A 13658-nucleotide genomic window follows, 5' to 3' on the forward strand; every position below is an offset into this window, starting at 1 on the left:
GACACAAATTTACACCAGGGTTATCATGTACTGACCTGCTCAATTGGGAGGTGAACACTATTAAGTGCTTGAAAACAGGTGGCAATTATTTTTAAGTTTGCCCCGTTAAAGGTGTATATCGCTAGGCATCTTATAGCGCTCATGATCACTTGCCTAGGATGATCCCATGTTCCTGTCTTTTTTATCACCTCCACCCTGGATCCTTTTACTGGATCACTGCACTGCTGCATGTGATCTAAAGGAAGTGCAGAAGATAATTCTATCATGTCAATCAGCAACACTATCCTGAAGGTCTTTTGACACTTTTACAGGCCATGCATGAGGTGATGACAACATTTAAATATACAGTCCTTGATTTCGCAAATATGTTTTCTTAACTAGTACTTAGCACCCTGCCACTTTCTACTCATTGCAAGCTGATCAATAACATCGCTGGGAATATGGACAAAGGCAGAAGAAGTCACATCCATGGATGAATTTTTAGTGAAAACTAGTGACATTTTGTTGCATCAGACAAATACCTCATTTAGAAGCTGGTGCCTTACCTAACCAGCCGGGTGGACATTTACAGATGTAGTCAGATTCAGGCTTTAATTCACACGTTCCTCCATTCTCACAAGGGTTTGGTAGACAGGAGTTGTTTACAGGAGACTGGCAGTCATTACTGGTGAAGGATGGTAGACAGGAACAGGTATATCCAATGGAGTCACTGTTGATTACTGCTAAGCAGGAGCCGCCATTTTTGCAAGGTGCTGTGATGCAGGGGTCACCGTACTGACAGTGATCTCCAAGAAACCCACCGGTACACCTAAATGATAAGACAAAGTAAAACTCACTTTGGATATAAATATATATTAAATTTTGCAGACAATACATAAATGAATAAAAATATACTAAATAAGCAATCAAAAACAAAATAGACAAAATACACAGACAAAATAAGCATATCAGTGCATTGTAGTGTAAATTGCACCTAAGGACTGCTAAATAAGGAGTTTGTGAATGGAATCAAGTACAGCTTTTGTCACTAAATCATGAGTAGTCTTTCAACTTAAATATTCCAAAATAAACTTACTGACCAATAACATCTTAGCAGTTAGCTGGGGGAGTAATATTTCACCCTCCCAAAAAATAAACTCTACAAATACATACAATTCAGGAATAAAGTAATGCATTTTTCTCTTTTTTTCTCTCTTCCTGTAAGTTGAATTTGGCTAAAGTAATTTGGTCGAAAATAACTCTGCAATGTTTCATTGAATGACTAACAATACTATGTTTTCTATACTTTCCCAGGTATTGAAGCTGAGCTCCATACATTCTATGGGAGGCTTGCTGCTTGGGGTTGTTATGCATGTAAACACTTCATGGATGAACCGATGCTCACCTTTGGCCTCAACAGAAATACCTCCTTGCTTGCAGCAAAATGAGCTACTAAGAAATGTGCGCCTCAAGGTTGGAATGTAGAATAACTCTGACTACTCTACCTGTCTTTAGTACAGAGGCAGTCTAAGCAAGAACCACTGCAGATGGAAGCAATAGAAATTATGAGCAATAAAAACAGAGGACAAAGAACAAAGAAAGGGTATTAAACTATAAAGATGGGTAAAATGTAAATAAGCAGGTAGAAGCAGATGAAAATGAGGGTAGAATATCCAACAAAGAGATGTTGCTCAGATAGGACTGCAAATTTGAGGGATGGATGCCTTAGTAGGAGAAGGGGATCTTGGGATAACATATATGGGCATATATGAATGACTTCATGACAATATATTGTGGCTGGAAATGCAAGGAGACAACATTTTTTTAATGACTAATTTACTGAGTGCTTTCTTCCCCCATGAAATAGTAATCAGAATAAATACATCTAAAACAAGACCTTGTTTATAAAATTTAGATAACCATGTTATTAAAATGATAAGCAAACAAAAACCAGTAAAACAATGAACAACAATACAAAGATGCACTCTGCGTTTGTGGGTCCTGTTTTTGGAAGTTTAATTGTTGGAAGGTAAAGAATAATTCCCATCTAATACCCTTCTAATAATTATTGCATATTAAGTTCCCTTTTCTATACGAACAGAGGTGTAATACCAAGTTGATCAGGTAAATTATTAAATCATTGAAACACTGCTCAGTTGTAGTTAAAAATGCCTTTGATAACCTTGTCCCTTGGGATAATTATTAACTACAACACCATTGCTTTATAAAAAAAGTTTTCCTAAGATTTATTTACTATACTAAACCCAGCAAACTTCACAATAGGATGGAGCTTGTTGACCATAACATTGGTTACATAAATTTTTATATCTTTTAATAAATTAAAGGAGCTATTATCTTACCAAAAATGTTAATTACCTTATCAATTTCTTACAAGAACAGATTGTCATCAGAAACCAATCTATTTGTCCCTTCTTCAAACAACAGTTTTATTTGTAGTAGTGGCAATTGAGAAAATGTAAATAAGATGTGGAAAATGTTGGATTACAAAAAAAGGTTTGACGAGAAAGTTCAGTTAGTGGTGTCCTTAGAAATCGACAAATCTAAATAATTAATAGTGTTGCTAGAACAACTATTTGTAAAACTTAAAAAAAAATTTGCAGTGTTCAAAAAAATCCATACATTTTTTAAACCTCTTCTATAATTTTTCACAGCAGAAACATGTTATCCAGAAATCTGAAAAAGGTGACAAAAAGCATTATATGTGAGTTAAGTACATAATGTTGTTCCCAGGACCAGTGTACTAGTTTTGCATAGAAAGGTGTGCAGGAGGCACCCATTGATACTCCACTAAACTGATAGTAATTCTCACTTTCAAGGCAGACAAAATTATTCTACAGAACAAAATGCATGATCTAAACACCTCAAAGAACTAATCCTTACTAACAATGTGTAGAATGACAGGAAAAAAGATCCAGTGTCTACAGTAACAACAAACTGGAGCATACTGGGAAAAAACTGTGTACCACATTACAATTTCTCGACATAATGTTATAAATCTCAAATGTAAACATACAAAAATAAATGTAGAACTTATAGTGTTAGCTGCCAATAAGATCCAGTTGAATGAAACAGGAAAGCCCTGCCTATTTAATGTACAGTTTACACAAAATTGTTAACCAAGTACAAACTGAAATTAACTCTGTAATGCTTGCATTTTCGTATACCAGTTTTCTTTTATGTGTTGTGTGTATAAGATACGATAGTCAGATGACTGTACTTAGCTGGCAGTTAAACTTAACATATAGTGACAGAATTAATGGAATTTCAGTTAATGAAATAAAATTTCAGTAGTTAATTTTAGTGAATCGGTAGCTTCTCCTGTGAGTGACTATGCCAGTAAAGTATCAGTCAACTCTCTGCAAAACAGCAGCAACATGCTCTCAGAAAATAATGCAAGACTAAGAAAGAAAGAGAACTGACTATTTCTGTGTCTACAGCATACAGGGTTTATTACGCATCCGGCTCAGTAAACGTGATCGTAGATATAGTTCCAGAATATAAGGTATAACTGACCGACTGATATACAGATGCCTTGAATCTGCTGCTCAGTTACTTCTATAGGCTACCATATGGTTAAAGCTTACTGAATTAAAGAGTACATTTTTCAGGGGCAGACAACTATTTTTGACATACGTTCTAAGGTTCATTATCTGCATGTTATCCACATGGTAAGAATTTTATTTACTGCGTGCTGACTTACTGGCATATGGAAACATTGGTGGTACTGTTGGTTATACACTTCCCTCTGTTTGAACAGGGATCAGTTGCATTCAAACATTGGAAGCCTGTGAAAAAAAAGATAAAAAATCAATACTTGTGATAATTGTCAAGCAAATAAGTAAAAATGAATCTATGTGGTAAAATTCAGGTGTAGTGTCAATTAACCTAGTAAAGGGGCATGCAAATATCAACAAAATACATTCTGGTTTCACTTTTATGCAAACAATTTTCTACTCAACAAGTTAACATGGCTTAAGTCTTTGTGTACCTTGCCTAAAAGTTATAGCAATATTAATACTTTATTCAGGGATTAAACATAAATCCAGAATCTGTGTTTTGAGATTTATGAGATCTGGACTTCACATTTTTAGAAGGTTGCACTTTCTAGAAGAAATATTTAAATATTTAAAGAAGGTAGTAATGAGTTATTAGCAACTACTATTCCATGTATTTTCTGGATAGGTGGCAAAATAACATCATCAAAGTTTGCAACAAAATTATGAGTAAATCATCTAGGTGTCAGTGGTCGTGGTTTTACCTTCATATCTTCAGTCTGTGGTTCAATCCTGAGCTCCCTTTACTGTTTGTGTGGAGTTTGCATGCTCAGTAATTTACAGTGTGTGCCTTCTTCTCGCAGTCCAGCGTTCCTTCCACCTCACAAGAACTTGCTGTTTGACTGTATGTTCTGATTTATATTGAAATTACCCTTGCCCTTGTGAACATGTCATGTCTCAAAAATGACTATGAAAGTTCAGTTCACTCATCCAATTAATGAATGAATGAATAAACAAATAAATAAAATGTACAAATATTTGACATTATAGATTCTGTTTCTATCATTTGCATCTAATGGTTTAAACAGATACTATTTCGAAACAGTAGACATCATAAAAAGTTCTGTGTTCTACACACTCTGTTGTTAAATGATAATTTATTTTTTTAACCATTGTCTCAGAGGAAGCATTAACAGTTCCATATAATGGGAAGATTTTACTTTGCTACTTATAAAGACTTCAGATACAAAATGCAAACAAACTGCAAACAAATCACAAACACCTTTCACTTAAAATATGTGAAAAATCCCATGGACAAAGGGCATTAAATGTACCTGGAAGATCTATAAAATAGTTTAAAGACAAAATACACGATAGTAGTATGTTATAACTGGAATTTTGTTCTTCTGTGCTATTAGAAAGGACTGAGCACAGATAGCACATTGTTTCAGTCATACAGACATGGGTCTTATGCACAGTTATTATAGAATTACTATTACATAGTATGCATTACTAAACTTATAATAAGTAGCTATGCACCAGCTAACTGTACTATGGGTCATAACTAAGTTTTGAAATCTGATGACATAATTTTTGAAACATTATACCACCATGGTTTGTCATGAATTAGCACATGATGTACTGCTATAGCAGAAGTAAGATTTACCAGCACACTTCAGCATATTACATACATAGTGGCTCTATAGATTTCTAGACTGGCATGCTACATAAGGGCTGTCTGATGCATGTTGTAAAGCTTCATATCTCAGCAGAACAACTACAAGGCAGTCTACAATCATTAAATAGCAGACTGCCTTACTTTGAAGTTATAAAGAAAATGAAATATGCATTTATGAGTTTGTAGGTGGTTACTATGCATGTGATCTGGGACAACATTGAGGAGCATAGCCCTAGTTTCTCAAATGCTTCAAAGCACTGTCTGGTTAAGTGACTTTTTCAGAGTTACTCTGTTGGCAAATAGAGACCAAGGAGGCCAAACTCTGGACTACAGGAAGTAGGCCATTAATAACTCATAGCATTCAACAGCTACGCTAACTTCCAGACAACTGTTATACTTTATATCCTGGAGCACTAAGCTAACAACATAGAGGGAATCCCAAGAAGCAAGGGCTGGAGGAGTTTGTAACTACCATTTTAATGTTCTGCATTTTGTTTTATGTATCCATTTTACAATATATCAGAAAATTCTGGAAAAGAAAAACGAGGAAAGAAAAGGAAAAGTTAATGAAGCTATAGTCTTTTTTAATGTTACATCCAAAAAAAAAATAGCCACCAATGATTAATATTGCAGCACTTCTAAGACATACCACCATTGCCCTAAGTGCAAAGGAAGGTAAGCTTCATTTGGAGAAGACCACACTACCTGAATTACTCTTTGGAATTATGCTCGCCAACAGGTGACCATTCAGAATATTCTTCTATTCTTTAATATAGTAAAAAAAAAGTATGTTAAAAGCAAGTGTGTGTGTGTGTGTGTGTGTGTGTGTGTGTGTGTGTGTGTGTGTGTGTGTGTGTTTGTGAAATACACAGTGACGGCTGGTGACTTCATATCAAAGGGGGGGCTGCAGGAGACAGTGAATGGGTGGGGTCAGCTAGAAAGGGGTGTGGCCAACTAGAAAGGGATGAAGCAATGTTACAGAAACACTCATTAACTCAATAATTATTTTACATTCATATTAAAATACAGACCAAAAAGTGTTACAGTTTTGCAAAGATATAACTATAACATCTGACACTATTTCTTCATGATGGTGTTATTGAAAAATTAGACAAGCTTAACGAAAACCCTTACATTGTGCATGGGTTTGCAAATTGACTGTCCAACATATCCTAAACAGCAGGGCAATTTGTTTAATTCACACCCAGCCCCAATTCCCAGTGCCTATCCCACCCACACTATCTGATTTGATCTTGTGAGGTTAAAAACAAAACCAACAGAAAAAGACAATACTGTTATTAAGGTAAGTATTATTTTTTCACATAAACAACACTCAGTTCAATGCTTATGGCTGATCTTACTTCACTCAAATGCACATTAGTCTTGCAAAGCAAGCTAGAACTGCAGTCATTCCATTTGCACATAACCATAGCCCCCATTCCAACTGCCTATCAAGAGAATCTGCTTTGAGCCTCCAAGGTTTAAAATAATGAAAATAAAAGACAGCAGTTACATTACTGTATTTCTTTCACATCACATAGCCAAGAACTTGCATGTGATCTTGCTTTAGTTCATCCATACACACTTTACTCATGCAAAAGTAAAGTTTTGCTTCAACAACAAAACTTTGATAAGCCATCCTAATTTATCTTGACTAACCCTGCAAAAAATACTAGGTTAAAAAAACAGATGTCATCCAGAATACACTGCATGCCTAGTATCTCTTTGGCTCCTGGCAGGATATTATATTTAAAAAAAAAGAAAGTCATCAACAGCTCCCAAAACACATTGATCACTAGCATCTGGTTGACCCTCCCAGAGTATTATGTTAAAGAAAATCATTAACAGTCCCCAAAACACATTGCCTCCAATGTTCAAAACTCTGTGTGCATGCTGTTTTATGCTTTACTTCTACAGCTGATTACAGATATTTGGATTTAAAACTTTTATTTCAAATTGTATACCACAAACACTGATAGACAGTTGCTAAAGAAAGCAATACAGTCTTACAGTGAAAACAGACTTATCATTAAAACTTCTCTGCCTTTGAAACTCATTCATTGAAGCAGTACTGAAACCCACATTCAAAGAAAATGCATTTGGCCAGTGGTGGGTTGTTTACCTTTGGGCTGTTTTCAAATCATAAGCCCCTTACACACATTTAGGACCATGCCAGAGTTCTTTGATTCACCTTCCTGATTTATTCAATTATAAAATATATTAATTAAATGATATCCCTTGTATAATACAGCAGCACTTGTTAGACCACATTTTAAATTTATAGTTTTGAACATTTTTCCAGTTAAGAATGAAACAAAACATACGAACCACAAATAACAAAGCTGCCCAATTCAGAACATTTCAACCATAAAAGGCCACTCAAACGTCTGTCATTATAATCCACCAATATCATTCAATATGCACAATCTCTGCAGAAGTAAAAGTCACCTGAATAATTCCACATTAAATAAACCTGAATCTAATGAAGAGGTTGCTGCTAGAAAACAACTTTATATTTCAGTGTTTTCATCTACAAATTCAGTGCTTGCTTCCCTTGAAGAATAAATTGCATATGTTACATTAAAAAAATATAAGCTGGTATGTTGAAATAGGGAATGGCTGGTAAACTAAAAAACAGGTTCATGGTTAATAGGCATCTCTATCCAAAGGAGAATATACTCAGGACTGCAGCACCTCAAAATACAAATGTATAGGCTATGGGAGTAGTAGAACCTACAGTCTTTGCATCAAGACACAAGTATGCTACCTGTTGTGCTACTAACACTGCTTTAAAACTCTAAATCACAATAGTTAACCCATTTGCTAAACAAAACAGTTGCACATTTTAGAGAGCTGCATCTGGAAATACTGTATGTGTACCTGTTATCCTCCCAGTGAACATCCCCCACTTGTGCCAGTGGTGAGGATTGAGTCTCCTTGATTACTGGGCCAGTACAGGGATGTCACAATAATAATAATAATAATAATAATAATAATAATAATAATAATAATAATAATAATAATAATAATAATAATTACCTCCCCACTGTGCACCATTCCTATTCCAAGCAGTTTAAATCAACAGATCTGTCTGAAACTCCACACAAATTGATATACACATAAATTTAATCCATAAGTACTCAGTTTTATTTGGCCAGCCATGCATATCAACCCTTAGTGGCTTCAACAGAGGCACAAGAGGTATATGGTGTACGTTAGGATACATAAACTACATAGGAAGAAATTAATTTTTCAGAGCATCCAAGTCAACACAGATTGATTTCTTTTGTGTCCCATAGAGTTGTCATCTATCTCAGTACATTAATTAGTTATTTTCACACACACACACACAAACACACACACACACACACACACACACACACACACACACGCACGCACGCACGCACACACACACACACACACACACACACACACACACACACACACACACACACACACATATATACATATATATATTTACTTGCCTATGCAAGTGAAGTTCCCCTCTAAGTCTTTTACCAGGAGGTGATTGTGTGCTAAGATAATATCACAGCATATCCCATAGACTTAGCAAAAAAGAGGCCCGCACATGTGAAGGGGTCCCAGTAGCCACAAACACATTCAGGGTAGTAAAATGTTAGAGGTGCCCTCCCAAAAATAAATGCAAGAGCTATGAAAATAATAATTTACTGATCTCTTCCTTTTCTTCATATTAGCATAGTCCAGAATTTTCCAGATAAACCCAGAGTTTAGAGAATGAAGCCATAGTTAAAAATAATAATAAACATAGTTATGTGACATGCACAACAGAGTAAGAGAAATTTTAGGGAAAGGCCTTTACAGCAATATTATAATAAACAGACTCCATTCAACTCAACAGTTACTGTCCAAATTGTTTTTTTTTCCCAGGCAGTCAGTTCGATAGAAGTGTAATGGCTGTCTCATGTTGCTGTTTTCCTGGTTTCAATTAGGCATTCTCCCCTTATAAAGCCATTGTTATCACATATATCATCAGTTTTAGCGAGAAGCATATAACATGCATTTAAACCTGCTGCAACTGCCAATAATGGTTATGATCTCATTAAGGTCCTAGTATTATTACAAGCCTGTTTTCATACCAAACAGCTTAGGCCTCCCCATAGCTGCTAGTTCAGGCCTTTGTTGCATTTTTTTTACTCTGTCAAAGGACTACTTCAGTATCCTGCCTCCTACTGTTACATCAGAACACACAGTAAAAAGCCATTCAAATGAGTAAGTTTGGTAGCATTCTGGTGCCTTTTTATACCTGTTTCACTCTGACTCTTTGTGTTAGGAGTTTCTGTTAAACTATTTCTCTGTATCCCATCTGCAGTGTCTTTCTATCTGCTACTGTGCTCGGGTGTTCATCTCTTCTGCACTGTTTTACAATGACATTTGCACTGCTACAGGCAATCCCTGATTATGACTGCTATCATTTTAGCCACATCCCCCCTCCCTTAATCCATCTTCCAGTTTTCCCACTTACATATTGCTCTAGCTTCCTCTTATTCTCATAGTCCATGTTGTTGCACTATTTTAGTCTGCTCATGTCATTCTGGACACTTTTCTGTCATGTCTTATTACAGTGTTCAGCTGCTGTTAACTTATTTACTTCTTTTCCAAAAAGTGGCTGAACACAGATTCCCCGAACTCGAGCAGTGAAGATAACCCAGCGAAGACCAAATTCTTCCTTTGTCACACAGGTTTATTTATGAACCACGCCAACACACAGAACACAGAACTCAATACAATGGTTAAGCGCTTTCATCTGGAGTATCCAGATTTCTTCAGAACCATTTGTGTCCACTTACAAATCCCTTATATATCAATTTTGGCACCAAAAAATCAATAATTAATTAATTACCTACTTTAAAATATAAAATTTAAAAATCTTTATATAATTTTTATATGAAATTTTATATAATTTTTATAAAACCTGTAGTTGATTATTGTAGTAAATAATTAAGTTATTTGATATGTTCAGTTATTTAAATATCAAAATATCAACATTAAATACATTTCATATGCATTGATGTTTCCTATAATAAGAATCCTATACACTATGTAACATAATAAAAAGCTCCTATGCATAATATGTAGCAACAAAAACTATTCTACTAATATGCACTTACACACATGACAAGTGCTGAAACTTCTAACAAAATTCTCCTAATACATAACCCTATCTGTTTAAAATATGTATAAATACACATAAATACATACTGCATTGTTATAAACCTAATCACAGCCCCAAAAACTAGTTCAAAAAACAATTGAAAAAAGGGGATTGTTCTAATCCAGAACTAAAAAGGGTTTTAAACTAATGTGGTCATTAATCCCTGGTGGTGTAGTAGCATCTAAACATATTTGCCACTTACTTTCCATCCATGCCAAAAATGTTTTCCAATTACCACCCCTATCACTCACTTCAACTTGATCAATAATAGCAAATTTAAAGGTGTGATCATTACCTTTGTCTATTATATGCCTACTCAATGCATTCTTTGAATCTCCTTTCTTAATTCTGTATAGGTGCTCATATATACGCGTCTTGAATTTTCTCTCGGTCTTTCCTATATAATACGCGGAGCACTTAACACAAGTAGCTATATAAACAATATGCTGGGTATTGCAATTTCCTTTTTTGGCAAATACTATGGATCTAGTGATATTCTTTAACCTGATCCTTATGTTGATATTAATGTTTTTGCATTGACTACAAGTACAAGTACAAGTAATGACTACATACATTACAGTAGTTGTCATCCAGCACACATCTTCCGTAATGTGGTTAAAGGCCAAAGCATACGTGTAGCCAGAATGTCATCCTCAAGAGAGAGTATGACAAGTAAATTGGATGTTGTATTTAAATTATTTTACGATAGAGGTTACCCCAAAACTATGTTAGAAAATAAAATATTATATCATATGTTAAGACAGAATGGGGACACAAATATGTTCCCTTATTAGGGAAAGGAAGTGGGATTAGTACTAATATTAACACTGACTATGACAATAGAGTGTGTGTCATAAGGTTTAACCCCTATACAAATATAGTGATAGAAATACTGAAAAAACATTGGGAATTGATATCGACTTCAGTATCTATTGGTCATATAATAGGAACAAAACCATTAACTGTATTCAAAACAGGAAATAATTTGAAAAGGATGATTGAAAATGGAAAAAAGGGTCAGAATGTTATGAGTAGAAAAGGTACAACATATTGTGGTACTTGTAGTCAATGCAAAAACATTAATACCAACATAAGGATCAGGTTAAAGAATATCACTAGATCCATAGTATTTGCCAAAAAAGGAAATTGCAATACCCAGCGTATTGTTTATATAGCTACTTGTGTTAAGTGCTCCGCGTATTATACAGGAAAGACCGAGAGAAAATTCAAGACGCGTATATATGAGCACCTATACAGAATTAAGAAAGGAGATTCAAAGAATGCATTGAGTAGGCATATAATAGACAAAGGTAATGATCACACCTTTAAATTTGCTATTATTGATCAAGTTGAAGTGAGTGATAGGGGTGGTAATTGGAAAACATTTTTGGCATGGATGGAAAGTAAGTGGCAAATATGTTTAGATGCTACTACACCACCAGGGATTAATGACCACATTAGTTTAAAACCCTTTTTAGTTCTGGATTAGAACAATCCCCTTTTTTCAATTGTTTTTTGAACTAGTTTTTGGGGCTGTGATTAGGTTTATAACAATGCAATATGTATTTATGTGTATTTATACATATTTTAAACAGATAGGGTTATGTATTAGGAGAATTTTGTTAGAAGTTTCAGCACTTGTCATGTGTGTAAGTGCATATTAGTAGAATAGTTTTTGTTGCTACATATTATGCATAGGAGCTTTTTATTATGTTACATAGTGTATAGGATTCTTATTATAGGAAACATCAATGCATATGAAATGTATTTAATGTAGATATTTTGATATTTAAATAACTGAACATATCAAATAACTTAATTATTTACTACAATAATCAACTACAGGTTTTTTATAAAAATTATATAAAATTTCATATAAAAATTATATAAAGATTTTTAAATGTTATATTTTAAAGTAGGTAATTAATTAATTCATTGATTTTTTTTGGCGCCAAAATTGATATATAAGGGATTGGTATGTGGACACAAATGGTTCTGAAGAAATCTGGATACTCCAGATGAAAGCGCTTAACCATTGTATTGAGTTCTGTGTTCTGTGTGTTGGCGTGGTTCATAAATAAACCTGTGTGACAAAGGAAGAATTTGGTCTTCGCTGGGTTATCTTCACTGCTCGAGTTCGGGGAATCTGTGTTCAGCCACTTTTTGGAAAACTTATTTACTTCTCCCAACTTTTTATGGGCCTGCTTTGGTGTACTGATAAATTATTGATTAACTTTATCATCAACATGGTTGTTCTGCGGTGCTATTTTGTTGCCTACAGCTTCTAATTTATGCTTTGCCCTCCTAAAGCACATTTGGAAAGATGAAGCAAGTGTACTTCACCAATATATTATTCTTCAGGTCACAGTTCTGATTTAGACGAGTATAACAGCCAAATTCAGTATTTGTACCAGTTTAATATTTGACAGCTCTTAAGCTGTACAAGAGGAGTAACATAGGATTTTCCACAGCTTGTTTCCTGAAGTTTGCACTTCAGCAGGATTCTGCATTGTGTGTTAACGTATGAGTGGATTTCAGTGCTTAGAGTTTTCTTACCTGCTAGTGCTGGGCTGGATAATGCATAATTGAAGACGCTTCTGTGATGAATGGCATACAGTTCTAGTCAAATCCGAACAAACTGATAACCCAACTTTCTGCTAAGTACTGCTGCTGACTGTTTCTCGCTCTCGTTTTCCCAGCACGCAAAGCATGGGAAGAGAGTGAGAACCAATCAGTAGCCATCCAACTATCCACATCATGTACATGACTGCGAATGTGGCAGTCCGATCCTCTTCCACTTTCCTGCGGTTACAAACTGCACAGACTTCTGAGCATCTGTACACTGATGCCTTCTCTTCTTAATCTAGACTGCTGTAACAGCAGTCCAGATTTACAGAAGCTATTTTTTTTTTAAGTTCTGAACTCGCCGAGCACGCAAGCGCAGGTCGAATTCCAGGACTTTAACAGCGAGTCAGTCAGACTCGCAGCTAAACAGCCAGGACTAAATATTTTATTTTTTTTAATTCTTTTTCCTTCTTTTCACAGCTGGGGAGGGGGCTGCAGTCCTGCAGTTTGATAGCACTAACCGTCCCTGATAATACACAGCTTTTTTGAGTTCTTGTCACTAGCAAAATGCCCTTATTTTGACAAATATGACAGCAAATTCAATTTGAGATTAATTACATATTTTTAATAGATTGAGGATAAACATATGCTTTGTGAAAAAAATGTTCTACTGATAGGCACTTTTCGGAGAGATTATATCATTTTTGTTTATAGTCCAAATATTAAT

The 13658-nt window shown here is 35.0% G+C and overlaps 1 protein-coding gene across 1 annotated transcript in view; it reads right to left on the reverse strand.

Annotated features, from left to right (window-relative positions):
* NOTCH4 (notch receptor 4) overlaps positions 1 to 13658 on the reverse strand; it is a 563400-nt gene that overhangs the window by 397997 nt on the left and 151745 nt on the right. The window contains exons 2-3 of the mRNA XM_044083199.1: positions 3701 to 3785; positions 546 to 808 (exon numbers count right to left, since the gene is read on the reverse strand). Coding sequence (XP_043939134.1) covers positions 546 to 808; positions 3701 to 3785 — 348 coding nt within the window. The remainder of the gene's footprint in view (positions 1 to 545; positions 809 to 3700; positions 3786 to 13658) is intronic.

This window comes from Protopterus annectens, chromosome 9.part0 (assembly GCF_019279795.1).
Source record: "Protopterus annectens isolate FY-2018-M chromosome 9.part0, PAN1.0, whole genome shotgun sequence".
Lineage (NCBI taxonomy): Eukaryota > Metazoa > Chordata > Ceratodontiformes > Protopteridae > Protopterus > Protopterus annectens.